Source organism: Trachurus trachurus (assembly GCF_905171665.1).
Source record: "Trachurus trachurus genome assembly, chromosome: 2".
Classification (NCBI taxonomy): Eukaryota; Metazoa; Chordata; class Actinopteri; order Carangiformes; family Carangidae; genus Trachurus; species Trachurus trachurus.
The window spans coordinates 10,100,327-10,126,496 of NC_139914.1; the positions used below are offsets into that span (position 1 = coordinate 10,100,327).

General features: G+C 44.3%; 1 protein-coding gene across 2 annotated transcripts; it reads left to right on the forward strand.

The window, feature by feature from the left end:
* The first annotated feature begins 74 nt into the window (after positions 1 to 74).
* stk11ip (serine/threonine kinase 11 interacting protein) lies at positions 75 to 24,941 on the forward strand. 2 transcript variants are annotated; one of them, XM_083984813.1, is made up of 26 exons: positions 75 to 226; positions 461 to 528; positions 1,198 to 1,400; positions 1,538 to 1,612; positions 1,731 to 1,826; positions 1,920 to 2,027; positions 2,111 to 2,182; positions 2,268 to 2,397; positions 2,852 to 2,955; positions 3,071 to 3,160; positions 3,627 to 3,668; positions 3,773 to 3,940; positions 4,047 to 4,128; positions 4,755 to 5,249; positions 5,342 to 5,559; positions 5,657 to 5,767; positions 6,418 to 6,673; positions 8,624 to 8,781; positions 9,547 to 9,799; positions 11,503 to 11,612; positions 12,786 to 12,883; positions 13,849 to 14,027; positions 19,934 to 20,018; positions 21,057 to 21,139; positions 22,142 to 22,368; positions 23,929 to 24,941. In XM_083984813.1, the coding sequence occupies exons 2-26, from the start codon at positions 462 to 464 to the stop codon at positions 24,067 to 24,069; spliced, it is 3,651 nt and encodes a 1,216-aa protein (XP_083840939.1). In that variant the 5' UTR covers positions 75 to 226; position 461; the 3' UTR covers positions 24,070 to 24,941. The 2 variants fall into 2 exon arrangements, with proteins under 2 accessions (XP_083840939.1, XP_083840938.1); XM_083984812.1 differs by having other exon boundaries at positions 13,846 to 14,027; positions 23,929 to 24,940.
* Positions 24,942 to 26,170: the final 1,229 nt, after the last annotated feature.

The window sequence follows — 26,170 nt, forward strand, 5'->3', positions numbered from 1 at the left end:
ATATCCCGTTTGGTCTCTTCGAGCCACCGTAGAAGCTTTTGGCACGTCGTCATGTGACACTCAGAAAAAAAAATGTCAACATCACTGTGCAGTGTGATATTATGCCGAGAAATTATAACTTAAATGTTGTTTTTCCTTCACGTAGACAACTAAAATGCTTTAGCGTATAACTTTTCGGCGTGAGAACTTGATGTTAGCCATCCGTTTATCGGCTGTCACTGCAGAGGTAGGTAGTTTTAGCTTACAGTAGCTACCAGGAAATAGATTTGCTGATTTAATGCTACATTAGCCAAAGGCTCGTTTGCTGCAGCAGGTCAAATGCAGAGTTTTGGATGTTTAATAAGACTCACTGGAGCAACTTGAGGCTAGAAGCTGCTATACAACAAGGGAACATGTGTTTAATTACCTCTGTTATTATGGAGTCGTGCTAACATTACGCCTTTTTTCTGAAACGTTACAGGATGGCTGTATCTCACTCTGCCCAGTCCTCCCTTGTGCACAGCTTGGCCACTCTCCTCCGAAATGACGGTAATGATTTACTGCACTGTGTCGCATGTGTGTAGTTATATAGCGTGAAGTGTGTCGTGTGCAAGTCACCAGGCGTGATTCAAGCTAAAACAATAGCAGCTATGTGCTATGGGGCTGCAAGACACAGTGGACAATGTCAGCACAAGTGTCTCTTTGTTACTGTGAAAATCTAATGTTGCTGTGTGAATACTGCACAGAGATATTTGATCAAATAAAGATTCATCCAATAAAGTGTTGACATACGCTTCATTCAGTTTTATACAACAAGTGACACTGGCTGTAGTATCTCTTATAAGTGAGAATTGCCTGTGAGATTCCTCGGGCTTAAAGGTCCAGTGTGTAAAATAAGGGGAAAACAGTGACATCTAGCATTCCTATTCTATTATTTATCTATTAAATAATCCTATTGTTTATTTATGAACGTGAAACGCTTGAAACAGGCTCTCTGGTTGGCTGGATTTTCCATTCTGTACAAACATGGCGGGGCAAGATGGGTGACACTCTCAGCGAGACTTAAGAATTATAAGGCTATGAAAACCAAACAGATTTTATATTATAGCGATTATACACTTATATATTCATTGGTAGTTTATTCAGATTTTTCCAATAAACCTTGACAAATATTACACATTGGATCTTTAACTGAATTGTCTCTTTTCTTCCCTCCAGGTGACTTGGTTCTGGATGGCAGCAGCACACTGACCTTGCCGGCCGCCAGCTTGCAGCACCTCACCAAGCTGTTTGAGCAGCACCTGCTGTCCAGGAGCCAGCAGCATGGCTTCCTGGCGCTGCCCTCCCACCCCGCCGACACCGTTTCCCTGCTGCAGCTGCAGTTCCTGTTCGACATCCTACAGAAGACCGTCTCACTCAAGGTATTTCTCAACTTTTTGCATCACGAAAGGAGTGATTTTAATGAGACTGAGCCCCCGAAATAGAGTCAGATGTTCTCCAGGAGTCTGTTGCCCCCATGTTATAGTTTGTAATTATGACATGTTGTCTGTCTTTAAAGCTCATCAACCCACCAGAGCTGAAACTTCAATCTGTGGTGAAAATCTTCCCGTTCAAGTCGCTGAAGAGTTTGGAGGTATGAGTCCTGAGCGCTTTCATTTCTTCATTTTCCTCTCTTTCAATTCCCATCACGAAACCTGTCCCACTTCTGTCTGACCTGACCTGACATTACCTGCTTTTTTCCTCCTTAACAGCTAAAGCGAATCCCACCGCACTGTCTGGAGGGACTGAGGGGAGTTTATTCCCAGTTGGAGGTTTTCATCTGCTCAAAGAGCCTCAGCTCCCTGGAGGTACTGCAGTATACTGTCACTGAGCGTATATACGTAACATCTGGCATTAAAAACCCAAAGATAGGTAATGTGTGTGTCTGGTTTGTTTCCTAGGAGCTGCTTTCTCTGTGTGGAGGCGACCTGAGCTCTGCACTGCCTTGGCTGGAACTACACACGCTGAACTTCAGCTACAACTCCATTGTCTGCCTTGACCAGTCACTGGTGAGACAAACACACAGAGAGATGCATTTTTATTGAACATATTTGGCCATTTTATCATATGAATTCATCTGTTTCCTCCATAGAGTTTACTGAACGTCCTGAAATCTCTGGATCTAAGCCATAACAAGATTCAGGAGTGTGCTGAATTTCTAAAGGTGAGACAAATGTTAAAATAATTTTAAATATATGTTCACTTTGTGCTTTTGGTCTTTTTTTAATTTCCCCTTTGCTTCCTCTCAGCCCTTGAGTGAACTGGAACACTTGAACCTGGGCTACAACTGCCTGCAGAGGGCGCCAACGCTGGGCCTGAGTGCCCGGGCCAAACTCCTCACACTCATCCTCAGGAACAATGAACTCGAGACAATAAACGGTACACTGAACTGATATAGACCATCAGATTTTCTTGTAGTTTTCTTTAGATGCAGACAAACAGCCCCACACAGCCAGAGCTGACAGCCGGCCAATCGGTTCACACAGACCACAGAGGAGGAGTGAGCCAGTGAAACTTGAAAACCACTGGAAAAACAGGAAGCTGATCGCGGTGCAGATACACAAACTTACGACTTGATCTGTTATGAGTTAGCAGACTTTCTCAGACGGTGACCCCTGCCTCCCTGTGTTTTGAAAGTCCTTCTGTTTGTCTTGGAAACTTGTTTATCACCACAGAGTCGAGCATTAAGCAACATTATACCTGCCTGTTTATTTAGAAAAGCATTAGAAACAAATCAGACATTTGAGCTGCAGGTTGCATTTTATTCTTTGTACATACATGCGTGTGCACATGTTGTTTATATGTTCTTGATATCATGTTCCTGATGAAACAGGTGTGGAGCAGTTGTCCTCACTCCAGCACTTAGACCTGGCCTACAACCTCCTGCTGGAGCACTCCCAGCTGGCTCCTCTCTCCTTACTGCACTGCCTCAAAACAGTAAGGACACACATGCACTCGGAGGCTCCTGTATGGGATTTAGCGGATACGAGCATTCGCTTCACATACCGTGCATAAGACCGGAGCGCTTGTAAAATCTAATATCTCTTTGTAGCTTAATCTGGAGGGCAACCCGCTGTTCTTCCAGAAGACTCACCGCACCTGCACCGTTCGACATCTCTCCCCAAAGGCGGCCAACGCCAGAGTGAGTAATAACATCGCCTGACATGCCGTTTTTTAAACTTGAAAGCTGAAGCATTAAAGAAAAATCAAAAATAACAATAAAGGAGTTCAAGCTGGACATTTGTCTTGGCAGTAGCAGCAATGGAACAATAAGAGTTACAGTACAAAACAGCAGCTGAAAACTGGAGCGCATCGCAAATGTCCTGCTGTAAAACACATAAAATTGAAATGGAAGCTGGTAAATTTCCAAATCTTAAAATATATAGTTACATTTACAGCAGCTGGATCATATGCTCTGAATCTGAATCATGATTTATCTGCAGCCTCTCTGCACAAACAGCTGCTTATGCCTCCCACTGGTTTGTGGTCGTTAGTCATATTCAGTTGAAAACCATCAACGAGCCAAAGAGGGTTTACTTGACCGAGAAAAATGACACTTGATGTTTTGTTTTTCCGTAACTGATGTTCCTATTTTTGTTTCTCTGCAGCTCAAACTTGATGGTTGCCCTCTTTCCTCATCTGAGCTATCAGTAAGTTTCTCAATATAATCAATAAATGATCAACCCAGTAAATCGTATATTAGATAATAATGTTAACAATGCATCTCTCAAATTTTTACCACTCTATTGTCCAGGTTCTTCCTAAACCAGGCCAGCTGATCGTCCACGCCCAGACCTCGCCTCCAGTTGCCATGGCACCAGAACGAAGTAACCAAGAAGTGTCCAGTGGTGCCGGGGAGCTCAGTGACAGCATGTCCGTCGGAGATGTGGGGGTCTCACACGTTCGCAAGAAGAAAACCAGGGTAACGGAGCTGCTCCTAACTGTATTAGTTGATGAAATGTAAATGTAAATACCGACAAACTCAGTCATGACATCATTTTCTATTTCCGAACCATTTTGTGTTTCAGAGTAAAGTCAAAGTGCGGAGGGCCAGCATATCCGAGCCCAGTGACACAGACTACGAGACCAGACGGCTTTCCTCCTCACAGAGTGGGTTTTTAAAGCATGTCATGTGCTGCTTTATGTTGTTAAAGGGATAGTTCAACATTTTGGCAAACTGGCCCATTTCCATAATCCCTATAGTTTTAGGAGTAGGTTCGTTACCTTTAATTGTCAGTCCAAGCTGTTTTTAGAACAGCGGAGCAGAGCCGCGAGCTGCTCAGAGCTACGCTACGGAGGTTCATGGGATTTCTTGGTTTCCCTCATCAAACTCATTAAATACACAATCCAAGTTGTGTCCTGCACATTCACCACGCTTTGAGATAATAACGGAACGTTACGAGACGGAGTTGTTTTCAAGGTAAATTAATGCAAAACTGCTCATTCTCGGCAAGCAAGCAGTCTCTGCATTTGCCTCGAAAACAACTGTCTATTTGATGAGTTTGATGAGGGAAACCAAGAAATCCCATTAGCCTCCGTAGCGTAGCTCTGAGCAGCTTGCAGCTCTGCTCCGCCGTTCTAAAAATCGCTTGCACTGACAATTAAAGGTAACGAACCTACTGCTATGACTACAGGGATTATGGTGATGGGCCAAAATGTTGAACTATCCCTTTAACCAAGATAAAATTAAAAGTTGTTTCTTGAATGCAACTGTTTATATGTTATTCCTCCTCCAGGCATTGTCCTCCCCCACCAGCAGGAGATTGAGCGCATGTCCAGCTTCAGAGAGCAGCTGGGGGAGGACTGGCTGAGGTACCAGCACCATTTAGATGATGCTCCCACCTCCGTCAGCACCATCCAGCCGACCCCTCCCCGCCAGGCCCTCCCCAACGGCCTCACCACCACCACCCCATGCCCATCCGCCAGCCCTGGGCAGCACCCGTCTCCTCCATCCCTGGAAGTCCAGGAGGTCCTCCCCCCTCCTCTCCTCTCATCCGAGCCCAGGCTGGACACGTCGGATGTGGACGGAGACCTGGAGCAAGAGTCCACCCTGCAGTGGCCTGGTCAGAGCACCCGCAACACAGAGTCCACCTTGGAGGACAGCATGGTGGACGGTCAGCTGGCGAGTCGGGGAGTTGTGAGCTCTCCTGGGCCGAGTCCAGAGTCCCAAAGATCGGTCAGAGCAGAGAGCGGAGACACAAAAGAGGAAGAAGAGGTGGAGGACCTGGGAGGTAGGGTATCATTTGTTGCCTGAATAAGCACCAATAAAATGACTGTTAGCATTCCTATGGGAATTAATTATCACACTCCTTTTTCTTGCTAGTGGATCTGTGTCACCCTCTACTTGTGGGTGTCCTATCTGACAAAGAGGAGGAGGAGGATGGCGGCCAGCAGGGGAAACAGAAGAGCAGGGAGGTGTTTCTGTGTGTAAAACAAGGCCTGGTGCTGGAGGTGGACATGCAGCGCGGTCAGGAGAGATGCCGCCTGGAGCTGGACAGCCTGGCTCGGGTGGAGACCACAGAGGCTGCGTGGACCCGTGAGGTATTCAACCAGATGTTCTAATGTTAAAAAACTAAATTTTTAGAGTTTGAAGAAGATCACAGTCGAGGTTTCTCTCTCCTCTTTGTCTTTGTCTCAGGGCACAGAGGAGATGCTTCCAGCCGTGGAGCTTCAGTTCGACTACATCAGCAGGGATAAGAAGAAGAGACGCTACGTGGTGCTGGACGACGACCCACAGCAAGCTCTCCAGGTTGATAAAACACACACACAGACACACACAGACACACACAGACAGACACTGAGTCCCGTGGGCAGGGAAAATACTTGATTACCATCAGGAGATCACAAAGCTCACGCACTTGTTAAAGAGAGACTTCAACGAGCCTGGTCTCGCTCACAGGCTGCCCCCACCCCGACCCCCGTTACCTTAGTGTTCAAGTGTGATGTCAACATCTCGCAGTACACGATGTACCATGTTTACGCCTGCACCTTCCTCATGGTTTTGGTCTCTTTGTTATTATGCAACGTTCCTCTCCGTGCCAGAGTAGATACAAAGCCAACACCAATTCCGGTATGTGAGATTTTTTTTCCTGATTTTGTTGTAAGAAGCCGGGGAATTATGAATCATGGTTTTTAAACAGGCAGACACAGAACTGAGGTGACAAGGATCACAGCCCAGCAAACACCCATTCTTCCATGAACATGAAAATGCATTCCCGTGAAGTTTTGAACATGCCAAATGAAACTCAGCAGAGGAAACAGAAACCCCTGCATGGCTCATGAGCTGTTTCATTGGACTTTTGTTCACAGAAAAACTTGTTTTCCGTCTGGAACTTGGTTTTTGCTCACACTATAAATACACTGTGTAAAAGCAAAAAAATGTTCCTCTCCTCTGACCAGGCTCTGACCGATGTGCTGTGTCATGTGGCCGAGGAAAACCAGCGGCGTGACTCAGAGCTCCGTCCGAGCTGCGTCCACCTGCAGTGCCTGCGCTGCAGGTCAGAGTTTGTGCTTCAAGGAGGGGTCGGCGAAGAGGAGGCGGGAGGGAGGAGGAGGAGGAGGAGGAGGAGGAGGGGGGCGCCCATGTTACCAGAGGGGGAGGAAGAGCAGGAAGGGGAGCAGCTGTCGGAGGCCGAGTGTGATGGAGACGGCAAAGGTGAGAGAGAAGAGACATTTATGCAAAATGAGACTCGGAGAATCAAATGTTGTATCAGACATTTAATATTAAAAAAAAAAAAACTCTCCAGATGTTAAAGGGATAGTTCAACATTTTGGCAAATTGGCCCATTGCCATAATCCCCTATAGTTTTAGGAGTAGGTTTGTTACTTTTAATTGTCGGTGCAAGCTTATTTTAGAACGGCGGAGCAGAGCCATGAGCTGCTCAGAGCTAAGCTACAGATGCTCATGGGATTTTTTGGTTTCCCTCATCAAACTCATCAAATACACAATACAGCAACTCCAAAACGCTCTGGTGGACAAGTTGTGACCTGCACATTCACAACGCTATGAGATAATAACAGAACGTTACCAGACAGAGTTGTTTTCGGGTTAAATTAATGCAAAACCGCTGGTGCATGTTCCCTTCACAGGCAGTTTTTCAGCAAGCAGTCTCTGCATTTGCCTCGAAAACAACTCGTCTCTAACATTCTGTTATTGTCTCATGGCGTGGTGAATGTGCAGGTCACAACTTGTCCACCAGAGCGTTTTGGAGTTGTTGGATTGTGTATTTGATGAGTTTGATGAGGGAAACCAAGAAATCCCTTGAGCCTCCGTAGCGTAGCTCTGAGCAGCTCACAGCTCGGCTCCGCCGTTCTAAAAATAGCTTGCACCGACAATTAAAGGGAACAAACCTACTGCTAAAACTATTGGGATTATGGCAATGGGCCAATTTGCCAAAATGTTGAACTATCCCTTTAAGGAGCATCATAGAAACAGAATAACATCTGTCGACCATGAGCTGGTCAGCGGGAAAACATAACTACTGTGATGTTTGGCTCAAGTTTATATCTGAATCTGTCATCGTCCAATGTCAAAAAATAAAGAAATAAAGAAATCCCACACACATACACATGCCACAGGCTTGAGTCTGAATCATCCTTCAAACTGAGTCACGCACAGTCTCAGATGAGTCACGCCCAAGCCTCGCTCACTCTAGACCATCCTGAAAAATGAGGCAGTGGATGTAAACCGCTTTCCTTCAAAAACAATCAGTTTCCATCCCTCGTCTTATCATTGACAGCTGGTGTTGCGTGTTTGAAAAAAAAAAAAGGACGATAAGAGAAAAGACAGAACACAGTCACATGGAGAGCTCATGCAAACGATGTTTATCAACTGACGTCAAAGCGCTGCTCGGCTATCAGCCTCCCATTGGTGGTCTGCGTTTTTTCCCAAAACAAAATGCTGGTCTCAGATGGACGCGAGCGAAGCGTCCCGGGACTTATCTCCTCTCTTTTCTTGCCAAGCGACCCATTCTGCTGAGTTCCCACCTCTATAATCAGCAGGAGACAGATAATACCCTTCGCTCCAGCAGCCACCTCCCAGCAATTGCACCAAACCTGACATTAGGACCTGCCCCAGCACGCACAGGCAGCACGCAGACTTTGTTCGACAGATGTTTTGGGGATTTCTTGGATCCGCGCTCCCTTTGTTCGTGCGCTTAGTTTGGTGCTCTGCTGAAATTTCATGCAACAAATACCTTTTTTCATTCGCACGTGTCTGAACTTAGACATTGTTTTTCTGTGGGTTACAGAAATACATGCCCTACAGACAGAAAAGAAAAAAAGCCCTGCTTCATGTGAAACTTGTTATGAGTGAAAGCAGGCGTGTTTTCTGTCCATTTTCCTGCATCATTTGGTTGTCACAATCAATCAGCTGTCCTCGTGCTCTTGAACAGATGTGATATTCGGTAGAAAATATACTTTTGAAATACAAGTCTCACTCACAGTGGGTTTGTTTTTACATATAGTGAGAAGTTATTGACATTTATTAGAACTGTCAACCAATAATCCTCTGGCTTAAAATCAATGACAATGCAAATTCTGCACCACCGCCATTGTGTAGCTCTTTGGAAATCATGTTTCTGTCGTTTTTTCTTTCTTTTTTCAGGGATCAGTAATATTTGTCCAGAATGTGGCAGTGATCATGTGGTCCAGCTCGTTGTCCAGCCAACTCCCTACAGCAGTACGCCCATCCAGCGTCCATCCAGACCCGACAGCGAGGACGATCACCTCGACATAACCCAGAGCACTCACAGTGCCACCAAGGTCACTGGCTTTTCTCATTCTTTTTGCCTCTAAAATAGTTTTGACACAGTCCAAACTTTCCATGTTTTCTTTCTTTCTTTCTTTTTCTTTTTTATAGAACATTTAATCACACATTACAAGACAGTTTGACATGAACAGAACCATATGGGACAAGGGCCAATTACAAGACAAACAAAGACAGAACAAAACAAAGCGGGGTGGAATTGTGCAGAGGGTTATTGAGCAGGCATATTGAATTTGTTGGAAAAATATTTCATTTCATTTTATTTTTCGATTTATTCCATTCGTGGTTTACATACTTCACATGATTGCACATATACATGATGTACACATAATCACCATAAACGAAAAGGAGCAGGATGAAGAAAAACTTCCTTTCTAAAGTTATAATTGCATTGGCTTAGTGTCAACATCAATATTATACTGTACACTATTTCACAAAGTTAAAGATGATGAACAATGAACACGGCTCGTCTATCTATCTTTTCTTTTTTTTCCCCCTTCTTTTTCTCTTTTTCTTTTTTGTAGGCACTTAAACTTAAACTGAGATACACTTGTACAATTTTTCAGTTCCTTGCTTTGTGAATACCATAGTTTTACACCTGCAACAGAAATATACATTTGTTTTAATCTTAGCCCTTGCAAATGTATGTTTAAAATCAAGCTTTAATCTGTTATCATCTTCTTCCATAAAGAAAGAAAGAAAAGGGATGAACAGTGTGAAGTAGTGTTTGTTATTCCTGTGTTTTCTCTGAATCACCTCAGGACGACTACACAGATGCCAGTATCAGCAGCAGCCCCATCCTGGAGACAGCCGTCACCACGGGAGACCCCACCTTCATCACCGCCCAGGGGAGCTCCTTCTTCATCGGGGACGGCCCTGGTGAAACCTCCGGCCTGTCCTACAGCACCGAGTGCCAGAGTAAGGAGGAACTGGCCGGGAGCTACCACTACACCATCACCGGTGAAACACCACCTGATGTACAAGCCCCGCCTGCAGGAAGATCAACCCCCAACGGTGGGTCAACAGTTTATTTATTTGGCTGTCCCAAACCAGGACCTCCTTATTATTGAGGAGACAATAGGAGGTTCTGTGCTCCCCCTTCGGTTTTAACTCAGTGGCATTAGAGCATGACGACGCAATCAGGGCTTAAAATCAACATGAAAAGCCATGAACAATTAATGCTATTCCAACAATTTTCAACCATAACATATAAATAGGTCTGATAAAAAAAACACCAGAGAAACACAGCTGCTGTAGTGCAGAAAGTGATGAAGTCGGTTTTGATGTTTTGTTTGCTCATCACCCACACAAAATGGACCCAGGCCTGACTTTTGGACCGCATCGGCTGGAAACCACAGCTTCAGAATAAAACAGCAGGAACGGGAAAAAGAGTAAAACAGCTCCTCAGAGCCGAAGACAATTATTTTCAAGATCGAGCATCAGTCAAACGCTGAGGGATTTTAATTTATAGTGATACAAAAGAAACATTTTAGAAGCTGGAGGCCTCATCTGACAACACAAACAGTTAAGATATCATTTTGATGTTGGCAGGACTGTCTGCTGGAGGTTTGCCCAAACGGCAGTAAAATATAAATGGTATTTTATTACCTGATTCCCATTCTGCAGCTCACATAGTGATTGTAAAACCCATCAGATGTGGTATAAACTGTTTACGTCGGCCTCGCTGCCTCTCCTGAAGATAAATCTAAGTCTTAATTGAAGCTGAGCAGAGATGGGGATTATTTGGATCTTGTGGATGTTGTGTGGCAGAGAATTCCTGTGTATCTCTGCAACAGCGTCCGATTTCCGCCACATCTGTCTGCCATTTTTAGATGAACCACATGGTAACAGCGCAACAAGACAGATTGGAGTCATTACTGGAAGTGATGGGAGAGGAATGAAAGCCGAAGAGAGGGAGGGCTGAGTCGTAATAATAGCTTTCTGTATCTTTTCTCTCTCTTTTTTTTGTTGTAATACCGTAGTTGTATTGCCAATACCACATAATCTGCCCTGAAACCACAGTCTCACACTGGAGACAACTTATACTCATCCTGAAGCGCTGACTGACACTGAATATAGTGTGTTTCTGGGTGACACAGAGCTGCTATTGTTGTGGAGCTGGAGTTTCTGATTCTCCTCTCTCTGAAGAACTTCTTTGTCTCCAAGCACAGGTCAACCTGTGTTTATAAATGTGTGTGCGTACGTGCACCTTTCACCTTTTTTTTTCTTCACGAACGAGCGTTGTCTGAGGGTTCAAAGGCTTTTTTTAATCTCATCTGTTTGTGCTCTCTTCAAATGAAAGACGGTGGGTTTGTTTTGGCCTTCGCAGGTCCAGGCCCTGTCACTTTTGATTAGCCCAAACCATTCATCACTGTTCAAATGACCTCCATTGCTGTTCATTGGTGGATTTATTGCTCTTAAATGCCTTTCTTTGTGAGAGCTGCTGGCTAATGCTAAGGTCTGCTGCAGTAAAATCTGGGTAACGTTTCATAGAAGCCAAGAAATATTTAAGTCTTCATCCTTCTGCCAGGAAACTATGGCTTCAGTATCAATGCAAGGTATCATTTGAGGGGATTAATAAAGGGGCCAAACAAAGATTCATTCATTTTTTTAGTTTTCCAGCCTCCAGCTATGAAGATTTGTGTCTTGTTTTTTGTTTTTTTCGCTTGTTGCTTGCGTCGAACCAGCAATTTGAATGCTTATTACTGTGTCTGCAGATGATGTGGACCTGCTGTCTGAGGACTACGAGGCGGTGGACCATCGGCTGCAGCTTTTCCTGGACGTGGAGGTCTTTGAGGAGGAAGAGGAGCTTCACTCTTTCCTCAAGGTGCGTAAGAGAAGGTCACAAACCAGTAAGATGGTGTAGATCTCCTAAAATGTCAAACTATTCCTTAATAAAAGATTTTTATGAAGAGGTTCAGATTCAAAACTCATCACATTTTGGTTAATTGTGGCTCAACTCTGATTGGTCCATGCATACATATGATATCACACTTTTTCCAGCTGTGTACTGCAAGAACAACAAAAAAGAAAAGGCAAAAACAGAACTGCAGAAATCTCTCGCGTCAAATAACCGCAACTGTTCTGACTTTGGCAGAAAATAATTAATTCATGTTGAACCCCCGTCACTCATAATAAAAAAAAGCTGCCTTATGAAATAGATTCTCAGGCTTTCATAATGTTTACTGGCGCTAATATTAAAGCAGGAAGCAGCATTAAGTTCCAGACTCGAGCTCGTCGTCGCTGCTGCCCGTGACTGATCCCTCAAATTTAGCTGTACAGCGTTTTTTTATGTCGCAGTTATTGTTTCTTTTGTGATTGCGGTTTTTAAAAGTCCCTGCTGGCCAAAAGATTCCAGCTTAATGGGTGGTGACAACTTTAAGACCGACAACACTTGAGCTGCGGTTTCATCTCAGTCAGCCAAGATGAACGCAGCAGTCAGCAGTAAATCTCCCGGGAGCCCCGTTCAGCCTCGCTCCTCTTCCACTTTCTTCTGTAGCTTCCCTCCACTCGTTGTGTGTGTGTGTGTGTGTGTGTCCCCACCCCTGCTGTCAATCAACATTCCCAGATACTTCTTTTAATATGCACTGCATCCTGGGAGCTCCTTCGAATCAGCAGGTTATTGCTTCTTTCCTGTCAGACACCTGGACGGAGAGCAGAGAGCCGATCGGGACGGAGCAGCTGGAAACAGGAGGTCCAGCTCCATTCGTTTTGGTTGTGTTTATTTATCCAGTGACAGGGGGCTGCTCTCTGTTTCCCACGTGTTTTCACTTCTGTTGTTTAAGAGGAAATGAAGAAAGATGTCCATCCACAGGTTCTGAGCTGAAACCCCCTACAGAGCTTGTGAATGTCAGACAACCTGGGAATACGGTTGTTTAGAGTAAAAAGCTTGGCTTTTATTGCTTTACGCCGCACATTATCGCACTCTAATAGCTATTATTAAGAGGCTGTACTGTACATCATGTCGTGTCTGTTTTTTTTTCTCTCTCTGTGCTCTTAGATGTCAGCTGTCAAATACGGGGAGCCAGGCGAGGTTCCCTCTCTGTTGGTGGTGTCAAACCAGCAAATCTATTTCCTGGAAGCGACGTCAGAGATGCAGTAAGTGGAGCGACGTCACAGGAAGATAACAACCTTTGCTTTTATTTGCCACAATTCATTTCTCAATTACTTATGCTTCATTGATGCAACGTTATGTATCTTCTGCAGTGTTGCATATGTTTTCCATGTATTCTGTCCATGTGCTATTAAAGATAATTTAAATTAAGATATGCTAACAGACTAACAGAAAAAAAAATGCTTAAGTTTAAGTGGGATTTGTAAAGGTAACCTGTGTGCATGGTGAAGCTCAAGTCAGAGACACACTGACAACACACATTCCTTGTTATCAGAGGTTTAATCAAATCCTGCTGGTGTGGACAGCGATTCAAAAGAGGGCGCCACACTGCAGTTAACAATTATGACTTTTGATGTCGGTGTGTGTGTGCAGCCCCACACCCTCTCTGTTTAGGATGTGGATAATATTGCATAACCTGTCCAGGTTTCTGGGTCACATCTTGAGAACACATTGACCTCAAAGTGTCTGTTGACTGTGGAGTCTTTTCTGCTCCCGCTGCCTTTTTAGCCCCTTTTTCTTTTTCTTCATGTTATTATTATTGTTCGTCTCCTCCGTCACACAGATGAAGAGATTTTCTCCTCCCATCAAAACAAACTATATTTCCCCCACAGGTCCGGAGCCCACGCTGTGCTGGCTCTTACAGAATTACTGCAGAGTCACAAGTTACTACAATGAAACCTCGAGAACATAAAAACTCGACTCTGCAAGAAACCAAACTATTATATTGGATTTGACCTTTTATCTTAATCCCTGAAAAATTGGGTCTTACATAAGTGATTACCATGGTTGCACTGAATAAACAGTGGTTTTAACAAACACATTTTAAAGTGTTGTTCTGGCAGTCACACCTCGGAGTGTCAGAGATCAAGTAAACCGTTTAATCCATCTCACTGTGACAGTATATTTTCTGCAGCTTTCTAATGCCTCATGTCTTTTTTCCTCCCAGCAGAGGCCAGCTCTCCGATTGGCTGCAGAAGAGGGACAGCCACCCAATCATGGAGCTCAGCTACCTGGAGGTGGGGCTGGGATCCCAGAGCATCCACATGGAATTTGGAGACGGGGGCGTGGCCTATACCCTCCTCGTGAGGGACAGTTTACGTTGCAAGCGCTTCTTTGGCTTGTTGACAGGTAAAAAAAAACACACACACACACAGCTAAATGCAGGAAAATTGGGGAAAAATGGTTTCTGTTTAGTGTATGGAAAATCACATAAAAGGAAGTTTTTTGTGACTTCCATCAGGGGGGAGAAACTCACTGACCTTATTCTCTGTGCACATACTGGTTACACTGGTTTCACTTTCCTCAAGGCACAAAGAGGGAAGATGCCACCAAATAGACCGTTGGCTAATTTAGATTAAAAACAAGAAAAAAGAGAGTCGCAGAGCTCTGTTGGATCCCCGAGGCAGGTACTGGAACAACGTGTTCCACTCATAGGCATTGTGCCACAGACTGCGAAACCCAAGCTACTCCCCTCTCCGACTAATACTACACCACATGTGACGCAGATCTCTTGCCCCGTCCCTCTCTGTATTGGGTTCACGCAGACTGAGCACATCCTGCCCAGACCAACTTGTCTGAAAGAGAGCACCAGAGGCTGAGAGGAAAAACCTTTTTATTAGAGTGGGGGGTGGGGGGGGGGGGGGGGGGGCTCCTGCTTGGCTTTGGAATGTCTGGAAAAATATGGAAAATTAATTTGGCAATTGTCGAGCCCCGCAAAACAGGAACTTGGCGCACATGGAAAAGTATTGATGCTCGGTTTTTTTAAATTCATACTTAGAGAATGTGACGTATGAAAGTATTTTCCCATCATTCCTGTGTCTTTTTTTTTTTGCCATACCAATGTCACAGCTCAAGTTACTGATTAGTGCTGATTTAGTGACCAGAAGAGGAGCACTGCACATTTTTCCACAACTCTCTGCCTCCAGCTGTTGTTTCTGTCCAGCTTTCACTCACACACAGCCACAGAGGTTACACGCTGAAGTCGCTGCTAACGTTCGCAGCGTTGCATATATGAATTTAACGCAGTTATTTAAGAGAACATTGCTGCAGCAGTAAATACGAACGCCAGGCTCACAGCTGCCACACATTACAGAGGAGGATAGACAGGATTTAACCTAGGTAAAGGAGGAAAATGAATAGCTTAAATGAAAATGCTACGTCGCAAAGCAAATGAATGAAGCTCAGGCATCAAGAAACATTTTAAGATGCATTTCTCACTTTTTCTATCACATACTCTGCTTCCCGTTGTTTTCATCGGTCTCCCTCGATCAGTAGGCCTGCAGTGCACCCCAACCTCCTCCCTCCTCCTCCCCCACCCTTGTGTGTCCTCCGAGAGCTTTTTCTTTCTGTCCAGATTCATAAACAGCTCATTTACTGTGTTGAATTCTTCGCGGCTGGAAATGATTCCAGATTTCTTTCAGCAGGACCACAGAGTTTGTCCAAAAAACGGAGCAGACAAAGTGGAAAACATGATAATAGTTTATCGGAACCTTTCAGGTGCATCCTCAAAACGAAAATGCATGAGAATCTGTGTTAAACGCGCCAAATACCTACACACAGAGTGCATCATGGTTAAATTCCCTTTGATCCGTGAAGATAAAGACATCCTCTGTTTTTTTTTCCTAATACCAAATTAACCCCAAAACAGCTGTTGTAATATTTTATGGAAAAGCTTAACCATAACAAACCCCGTCCGTCGTCCAACCTGGCTCCCATCGTATGGACAAAGATGAAAACCACAACTGGAATGACGAAGGACTCGCTGGCCGGGAGACAGAGAGAGGATGTGGTTATAAGTGGGACAGTTTTCTGGAGCCCAAAACCTCTTTCTCTAACCAAGTCTGACACAGCTTTATTGAAACATGAGCGATAACACGAGACCTCTGGAGCCTGCAGCCAAAAAGTCGGGAATTGGTCTCAATCATCATCTGCTCTTGTCGCTCGGTTTCTTGTTTTCTTCCTTCTCTCAGAGGGAATTTGTCGCTTTATCATAAGAGATGAGGTAAAGTAAGATTTGAAATGGTGAAATGCACCTTTAGCTGCAGCTTTTGGGAAACTGAACTGGCAATTGAAAATATGATTTTCTACCAAGCTGTTTGATATCATGTGAAAACCATCAGGAGTTCTGGTTGGTGTTGGTGTCGGTCATGGAGGCGGCCAACAGGAAGTAGCAATATTGACACAAAGCAGAGTCGGTCCACCGCGCTCGGCCCCGCCGGCCTTCACTCGCTGGTGATTGAAATCTTGGATGGCACCTCGCTAAATCTGTCCATGTTAACAGGTCATTTAATCTCACAGCTAGTCTGACGCCCACTGCTTCCCCTCAAACATGTGAAAATGTTCTGCCAGCAGTGTGGGAGACTTTGACTCCGGCCCAACGCTGATTTCGTGACAGCGATCGAGCCATCAGCCATTTTTCTTTTTTTTTCTTCCCTCTTTTTTTTTTTTTTTTTAGTCCAAAATATTTTCAGGCAAAGCGAAACTCATCGCTGGCTTTTTACTGAAGATTTTACTTAATTTAAAAAAATATATAAAAGATTACAAGATTAAAAACAGAAATGAAACTGATCAAAACTGACATTTTTTTTTCGGTTGTTGTGCAGAGTATTTAAAAACATCAGAGACGTTACGCAGAACGGGACAAGAATGTGAAGTTCTTTGTCCAACAGCAACATGTTTTGATGAATTCCAGGATCCACAACAGTTTAACAATTCAACAGTTAAAGATTTAACAACCAAATATGATTTATTTTTTCTTCGTAGACGGAAAATGGCTCCGGAGCAGAGATGGTTTATTAGTGAGAACTTTGCATTTGGCTGCTGGTGGATGGTACGCGGCCTGTGTGGACCGCTCCCCCTGTCCAAATTGGCGAAAACAAAAAAAGTTTAATTGACAAATAATTTAAACCACTGACTGAATCAGTCAATCAGAAACTGAACGCTCGGTCAGGTTCCCAGCCCTGTTTACTTTAGTCCCTGTTCAAAATCAGAACCTCTCTAATTCAAACAGCGTTTTAATGAGGCTGTGTCGTATTAAGATAAAATTGAAGATCATTGTATTAAAAAGACAAAATGTTCAAGTGGACAAACCTTTGATCAGATAGTTGTTGTTTAAGCCGTATTATTCTTTGCAGACCACAGATCCTTCATGACAAAAACAACTCAACACTGAAAAACACGTCTATATTTAATCTGTGGGAATCAACCAGTCAAGACGCAGCGGATTCTTCTCCTTCTGCACGACTAAAGACGTTCTTCTGGGAATACGGGAGTGTCATTTATTCTGACCTTGTGGAAAACTGATATCAATGAGCCTCCCTCTTCCATTTCTCACGCCTTCCTCATAAGGAGAGCATTGATGAGGCCGAGTCCATCCGCTGTCAGCCCAGCAGGGTCGTCTTTCTCCGCCGTCCCTTTAAATCCCCCTTTGAAGTGCCGTCCATTCACACTCGACTGTGAAGCCACACTGCAGATATCCTCTCTGCCCTGTATTGTTGTCACACCCAATGACACGCTACGATTCGCGAAATGCGAGCGTGACCCCGGCGCATTGTGTTCCCTAACATTTTCTCACCCAGCGATTCTATGGAGATGAAATGTTACACTTGCAACCGGAGACCTTCTGGCTTTCTTATCGCAGTTTAGTGGAAGGAGAAGAAGTTTCAGATCCCGTTTTGCTTTTGTGTGCTGACGTCCTTCCATCGAGGTGTGGGCGTGACATTTTTAGGCTACTGTGTCCTTTTTTTATGAGCGGTGGCGGCGGCGGGTGTTGGCTTTCAGACGGGGCGTGGTCACGTGGTTCACCTGATTGCTCGAAACGTGTGTCAACACTGTGGTGGCCATGCCGAGGCAAAGAGAAGGAGAGAGAGGGGTTTCTGAGGTTTCTGCCCGAGTGAGCATGATAACAGATTAATTGTAAAACGTGCCCATGATTCTGTTATTGTATAAGTCTCCTTCATGACAGCGGAAATAATCGTGGTCCTGTGGTGAATGAGTTCATACAGTGGTGTGATGAGTTTTCTTACAACTGAATGTTGCCAAAACAAAGCCCACACCACCATCATAAAGGAGCAGGTGGTAGAGTCTGTGGAGAGGTACATGTACCTGCTGACTGTCTGTATTTCAATGACAGTACTGACAGGTAGTGTTGTGGTATTGGAGACCGGTCATTCAAAAATCTTGGTCTTGTCTCGGAAACAACATTTTTACTTGGTTTTGGTCAAGCTGGACTCATCAAGATCACAGTTGCTATGAAATCTCTGTCATTCGTTCACTAATTAAATAACTTTAAAGGGACAACGAGGAGTTTCTATTTGGTTATGAAAAAGTCTCACGTTAATGTGGATGAATCTCCGCTACCCACACTTGGTAATGGGCCCATTTTCGATAAATATATCGTTTTGTTTCTATCGTTATTTTGTTATTTCGGTTTCGTGGCGAGTCATGAGAATAACGCAGCCGAATCGCCGTTTATGGTCGGAACTACGACGGTATGTGATCGTCTTTGAACCTCTGACTTTAATTATTGATGAATGAAAACATGAGTCCGTCTTGCGCCGGTCAAAGAATTTTACGGTGCGCGCGGAGGCTCATAAATGTAGTGTGAAAACGCTTCGCTTTTCCAAAACTCCTCGTTGTCCCTTTAAGATAATTAAAATTGTCCTATAAAGGAGTTTCCTTGTGTAACCATCTGAAAACTTGGTTGCATCAGTGTCAAAAGTGAGAGACTTCAGCAAGTTCTGTGCTTCTGTTCAATCCAAACTTTGTTTCCATTAAATAAGGTTTAGATTTTATATAATATTATCTTTTCTTTTTCGCTGAGGACTAATGTAAATATCAAGCAACATGATAATTATGAGTAGTGGTAGTCTATACAGTAATGGTCTTGAAAATGGTCTCGCATTGGTTTGGTCCCAGACTTGGACTTGGTCTTGCCCCCCTCAAAGTCTTGGACTTGACCACAACACTACTGACAGGCTATGTAAGAAGGGTCAGCAATACTTGGACAGGTTCCCCATGAGCCTATTTTATAAATCCTGCATCCAGTCTGTTCTGACCGTCTCATTGATGTGCTGGGATGGGAACCTCAACATTTAGTAAAAAAAAAAAATCCACTTATAAAATAGTAAAGTTGGGGAGCAACATACTGGGAGCACAGCAGAGCACACTCATTGTGTTCATTGCATTCACTGTTAAAGTATTTATCATCCTTGTTGTTGATTGGAGTGTGTGTTATACACTGCCCGTCTGAAAAAAAAGAGTCACCACTTGGATTTAACTAAGCTAATATGTAGGTAAGAGCCTCCCATTGGATAATTACTGCATGGATGATTATGTTTCAGCTGGCAACAACTTATTTAACCCTAAATGATGCAGCCTCATTTCTTAAACAACCATGTCAGAAGATGCATCTTGTGTTCATGGAAAAGATGTTAATCTGTTTCAGAAGGGTCAAATTATTGGAATCAAGCAAATAAAACATCTAAGGAGATTTCTGAGATTAAAATTGGGTTAAGAACTGTCCAACGCATTATTACAAACTGGAAGGACAGTGGTGAACCATCATCTTCAAGGAAGAAATGTGGTCCAATGTGACCATAGAGTCCAGACCTTAACCTTAGTGAGAATCTTTGAAGAATTAGTACAACTGAAATAAATGTTTTGACATTGCAGAAGCTTATTGAAACGATGCCACAGCGAATGCATTCCATAATCAAAGCTAAAGGCGGTCCAACGAAATATTAGAGTGTGTGACTTTTCTTTTTTGGGATGGGCAGTGTATTTGTGTCTGTCTCTTCTTGTCTTCTTGGACACAAATAAAGTTGAAGTTGATGATGATCAAAGCTCCACACATCTGTTCCAGCTGTTTGGACGCAGCTGAACTGAAGTGCTCTGCATTTGAGTGGCAGGAAACATCAATTTAATAATGAAATTAGCAGTGATAAATGAGTCTGCATAACCAACTAATTGCTCTGGTATGTCTTTGCTTTCTTTATTGTCTTCTCAAACCTGTTTTCTTGCCATTATCTCCTCAGGAATCGTGCGTGAGAAGGCCCACAAGTCGGACAGCAAGCTGCGGTCCATCTCCACCACCAGGCTGAACCCTCAGCACCACCTCTGGTACGCTGCGCTCTACAGCAGAGAGAGGGGAAAAACATTTATGGACGCGGCGCGAGAAAATGGCAGACGTTTTGGGGCGGATGCTTAAAGATGTGGTGCTTAAAGAGTGTTGTGTGCATTTATATGTGGTCGGGAGGTGTAAGTTAAAGGGAGGCTATGGCTGCTGGAGCTCCAACACTTCACATTTCTGACACATCTTTAGTCCATTATAATCAGCTTTTTTTAGACTTCATTTTGTAAAACGGCCCCGCTAAATTAGCTGGTAAACCACATCTTAATTTGTAACACATGTCGCGCTCCTGAAGCATGCGTATCATGTGGTGTGTTTCGTTATCACCTTGTGTAGCTTTTTATTTTACACCTTTGTTTGTATGTTTTTAAACAGAAGGCGGCGGCGGTGGCTTTCTTTAGGCGGTCGCGGGAAAAACAATGCGGTTATCTTAATGAAAGTATAATTTCGGAGAGAGAGAGAGAGAAAAAAAAGGATAAAATTTCTCCCAGGCAAGTGTTAAAAAAAACACGCTGTGAATAATCAAACATTTCAGTTACACAAACAGCAGTCTGGACGACCTGGCAAACACACGCCATCCAACTAGTAGAAGTCAAATAAATAACAACTTTTTTTTTAAAAAAAACGCATTTTCTGTGACATATTCCAAGACCACCCTTTATCGTGAAGAATAGATAATAGCGATTTGTTCTCTGACCCCACAGCTCAGCAACAAAAACAAATCAAAGTGACTCCTTGGTGTGTTGCGAGGCTGCGAACCACAGTCTCAATACTCTGTCCAGTGTTTGTGCAATCCAGCTCCTGTCAGCTATTATTATGTCAATTATCCCCTTTGCTTCACAGTTGCTGTGAAATTCACCCCGAGATGTTGAAGTGATTCCACCTGCCAGCCGCAAACCACCGTCTGTGTGTGTCTGTGTGTCTGTGTCTGTGTGTGCAGCCGCTTTACAGTACAAACGATGGGATTCTCTCTTGTGCATGTTTACATATTTACATCCAGTGTCATGTCTTTGTCCGTTGTTCCCTAGGCCTCTGGTGTGTGAAGACATCCAGGCAGATGTGGAGGACGGCCAGCTGCAGTTTTTCTACATCCTGGCTTTCGTCCTGCAAGGTGACATCGCCGATCGGGGCAGAGACGGATCTGCTTTCACCTCGCATTCCTCCGTCTCAACCTAGTTTTCTACATATTCACGTGTTTTTCGAGAAAGATTACACCTCAAGACACAACATGTCATGACTGATGACCTGTGGAGATGCAAAGATTAGTCTTGTTAGCGCTAATTATCTTACATGTCAACACCGCCTCTGTCTTTGCCTCTTGTATTTGCGCTGGTGTGGCCTGCGTGGGTGCTGATTCTGCTGAAGTTATGCACAGGAGAAAAAAAAAAAAAAAAAAGTCAAATAAGCCAGATCATAACCCGGCTTCCAGGAATAGATACAAAATGGAAGAAATAAGAAAGAAAAAGATTTGATTTCCTTTGAGATAAAAGCAGATTACAGGCAGGACGAGGAAAATATGGAAGAGAGGATGTGATTTGTGGGCAGCGGCTGACGTCAGGCGCCTGACGACGGGCCAGCTAAACAACCGTTGCCATAAAATGAGACACAAATCTTTGTGTTTTGATTGTGTTGGCATGCACGCGGTCTGTACATGTGTAGCGGTGCTGCAGGATGCCTCCCCCGTCTGTGTGTGTGTGTTTGAACAGACGCGTTTTAAAGCCAAGGTAGCTGCAGGCTACACACAGCTGTGTGCACGTCGGAGGAATTTCAAGTGCCGTAATTTTCAGCAAGCCCAGATCTGCCCCTTTCCCTCCGCTCGCTCCTCTGAAGCTGCACTTTTCTTGATGTGAAATCCTATACTCAGAGTTATCTTTGATTGTAGCAGAGAGGCACTTTGTCAAGCAGTGACCCACGACCATCTCTGCTACTACGAACTAGATCACAGGATAAGAGCCTGGCCTGACAAAGCTGTGTTTAGTCTGCTTGGATGCTCATGTTGTAACAGTTTAAAAAGCTCTTATGTATACCTACACTATAAGGAAGTGGAAGTATAAGAAACACAGGAAGTGACGACATATTTGACCATTTTAAATCTTCTCTCTCTCTCTCACAGATGACATCTGGACGCCGCTGACGGTCCTGGCGACCCGGGAAACCCTGTACCTGCTCAGAGAGGACCACCAGTGGAGGAAAAGCTCCGGCGTCCCGGCGGAGGATGAAAACAAGGAGCCGAGCAGCGGCGGCGTGGAGGTGTTGGAGACGCTGCCCATCAGCTGCGTGAGCTCCATCCACCTGTGGCCTTCGGATCAGTGCAGATTAGATATTAAGCTGTACGACGAGGTCAGTGTTGTGTTTTGACCCACTTTTATCCCACTTTTAATGGGATAGTTCAACATTTTGGCAAATTGGCCCATTGCCATAATCCCTATAGTTTTAGCAGTAGGTTCATTACCTTTAATTGTCGGTGCAAGTTATTTTTAGAACGGCGGAGCAGAGCCGCAAGTTGCTCAGAGCTACGCTACGGAGGCTAATGGGATTTCTTGGTTTCCCTCATCAAACTCATCAAATACACAATCCAACAACTCCACAACGCTCTGGTGGACAAGTTGTGACCTGCACATTCACCACGCTATGAGATAATAAAGGAACATTACGAGACAGAGTTGTTTTTGAGGCAAATGCAGAGACTGCTTGCCGAAAAACTGCCCCCAACAGCAGGGATCAGCGGTTTTGCATGAATTTACCTAGAAAACAACTCCAAGAAATCCCATTAGCCTCCGTAGTGTAGCTCTGAGCAGCTCGTGGCTCTGCTCCTCAAATCGAAAAATAGCTTGCACCGACAATTAAAGGTAACAAACCTACTCTAAAACTATAGGGATTATAAAAGTAAAGTAAAAATAAATGTTGAACTATTCCTTTAAGTATTTTATTGAATTCTCTGCAATCAGCATTGAAGTTAATGAGATTTAGAAATATAGGATGGCCAAATAAATAGAAAATGATAATAATGAAGACATCGTGTTGGCCCCTACCCTCTCTCTCTTGGGGAAGAGTAAAAGCCAAATGTGCAGCATCCGAACCCAGACAACAGGAGCAGAGACAGACAGTTTAAATGTAAAGCCACACCGAAAATCAATCTCCTCTTCTGCAGAACGTCCATCTCCGTGTTTGTGTTTGGAGACGGCACCAGACAGATCCGTCATGAGCAGCGAGATAATGATAAAGCAACAGAACCAACACGAGTTTGTTGACTTGGAAAAGCATCAGACGTCGTCCGACTATTTAAAATGTGATTCTCCACAACGGTTAACCAAGATGCAGCAGAAATGAGTATTTCCATATGAAATCTGGTATCTGGGCTGCGCTCGGCCGGGCTGTTTTCGTTTAAATACAGGCCAGGATGTTTGTATCATCCCATCGCTGCTTTTCCCTGATGCCTTTTTGTCTCAGCTGTGAGCTCCTGAATGAAACCCAAACTGTAAAAACATGTATTTATCAAGCCAGGTTCTCTTATTGATTCGTCCCACATGTGAGCAACTCCTCTAATTGTCCGACTCTTCACCGGGATCTAGTGCAAGCACGGCCGCTTCATTTATTTACTTGTCGCTACGAGGAAGAATTTCACTGTAATCGAACACAATCAAGTTGTGTTTGATGTCGGAGCATAATTCAGGGTGAGATCACTGTGTTGTTAACTGCAGCATGTGTGCGGGGGGAAATCAGGCCGCGCCGTGTTGTGACCAAAGTGCATCTCGTGTTGTGTTTGATGATCCTAACAACTGTGATATCAGTTCGGATACATGCAAACACTCACACACAAGCTGCAGTGTCATCAGGTCGTATTTCCTCGTGATGAACTGCTTTAATTAGACTTTCTTTTTTTCTCTTCCTCTCTTGCAGACGGTGAAACAGGAGAAGACGTGGTGTGTGCGCTCAGAGAGCACTGAGCTGCTCCAGGGTCTGCTGGCCTGGGTCAGAGCACAGTGGGAGGCCATGTTCGGAGTTAAACTGCACACAAGCCTGCAAGACGAGGCAGCGTGATGGGGGAGGGCATGAAAAAAAAGACAAAAGATACAGACTCTGTGCCCGTGTGTGTGTGTGTGTGTGTGTGTGTGTGTCTAGCAAGCATGAGCGAGTGCGTCTTTATTTTCTCTTTTTACACAATCTGCACTCAGTCTGGTCCCATTACGCCCGGCGCTTTCATCGTCTTTTAAGCCAAGAACTTGGAAGTGATTGCACTCATTCATGTGGCGCACAAGCCTGTAAAAGCACCGGTTGCATCATTTTTCCTCCAGATACCATCCCGCCGAACTTTTCCACAAGTGAAAACGGAGCGTGCCTTGAAATGCACCTTAATGCATCTCGTATTTGTTCTCCGTTCACTGTAGCGTCGAGCAGATTTGGGGATTTTGGGAGCATTAAGTTGGGAACAAAAGTTTTGTCTGAGGATTTTTTTTTTTTTTTTTTTTTGGGGGGGGGGGGATAATCCACAGAGCCGAGCCTTAACTTCTGTCCACCCCTCCTCGTGGCTTTCCTCGCCATCCTAGGGCGCAGCGAGTCTTGCCATCACGCGCTCAACACGAGGTCGGGGTTTGCTTTGTAAGGCCGGGGCTCAAGTCTGTCACGGAGGGTCACTTCACACCCTCTCCCCCCAGTTAGGGTCTTGTGATGCTTCTCTGCACCGTGTTATGTGGAAAGATGAAAAGTAGCAGTTCTTCTTGTGTCTGTTTAGTTTACAGTGTATATATATATTTATATATAGTGTAAAACAGTAAGTGCTGCTCCTGTGCATTGAGCATGTATCCACTGTGATGTGAACTTGTACATATGAAACTATGTACAAATGCAGGAAAAAGTCAAATAATCCCAGCACTGTTTCAGTTTAGTTAAATCAGTAAAATTTAATTTATTTCTTCTTTTTTTCCAGTGAGAAAAGTGTCTTTTATTTTTGTATCAATATGAGGAACAACAGCTGATGTATGATGTGTATAATTCAGTATAAAAGTCGTGTATTCATCTGTGTTTTGTGAATTCTTTTTGTTGTTTTTTGTTTCCAGGCGTAGAAGAGAGAAACAGCTGCGGCGCTGCAAAGTCCCCAGATGTTTGTTTCGCCTAGTGACATCACAAACGGTCGCCCGTGTCAACACAAAGTTCGTGTGGTCCTGTGTTGAGGACGACCGCACAAAAAAGTTTAGCTTCGGCCAAGAAGAAAAACTACTAAAAGCTGAAAAGCTGCGACGACTCTGACCCTCCGCACCTGCTCGCGTTTGAGCTCCAGTGACCTGAAGATGTCGAAAACATCACTTGAATTCCTCGCGTTTGACTTCAATGACATGTAGATTAGAACAATTCGTCAATATTGGCTTTTCTGGCCAGCGTTGAATCAGCGCCGGGGCTCCGAGGACAGGTGGTTTCTGTTCTGTCGGGGACGGCTAAACTAAACGTTCAAAGAAAATGGCTTCAAATACAAACCCGATGAGACTCGTGAACTGTGTAATCGTAACTGTTCCCATAGTTTACTAACTGTTTTATTTCTTTTAAAAAACCTGCCGTCTCCACAAGGCAGCTCGGCTTTATTGGGTCAGCTTAATCATGACCTTATTTCTGGCCCCGGTTTAAAGCGGCGGCGGTGAAGGAATGCGAAAAAGCCGCTGTAGAAGTCAAACCTGTGGCCTTCTCAACACTCTGTTCTCTTTGGCCTCTCAACACCAAACTGCCAGTCACTCACAACCCCCCTCCCCTCCTCTCAAAGTGAAGTGCGATTTGAGTCTGTGCTCAGCTGTGTGAAAGGTATGTTAACCAATTTCACAGAGTAAATATTTCCTCAGCCACCGGTGCATGTACATGTGCAGTGCACATGCCGGTTGGGAGACGTGGATCTCCTTCAGCTGCGCCCACATGGGCCGACCAACTCCTGATCCTCCCGGCGCACAAATGACTGGCGACTACTCACCCGCATCCTGGTCGTAAAAGTTCCTCACATAAATCTGATTCACGCGATAAACAAAGGCACGTTTTTTTATGCCCCGTTTCTCACTTTCCGTTTTCTTTTAGCTACAAAAACAAGAGGGTCAAAGGTCAGACGCAGGTGCAGAACATCTGTCTCAGAGCTGATAGAGATGACTGATAACTGGCTTCCTCT

Coding starts and splice junctions, on each gene's coding strand:
- stk11ip (XM_083984812.1), top strand. CDS start 462: ATGGCTGTATCTCACTCTGCCCAGTCCTCCCTTGTGCACAGCTTGGCC. Junction 3,161..3,626: donor CAAAGGCGGCCAACGCCAGA/GTGAGTAATAAC, acceptor GTTTCTCTGCAG/CTCAAACTTGATGGTTGCCC. Junction 5,768..6,417: donor ACCCACAGCAAGCTCTCCAG/GTTGATAAAACA, acceptor TCCTCTGACCAG/GCTCTGACCGATGTGCTGTG.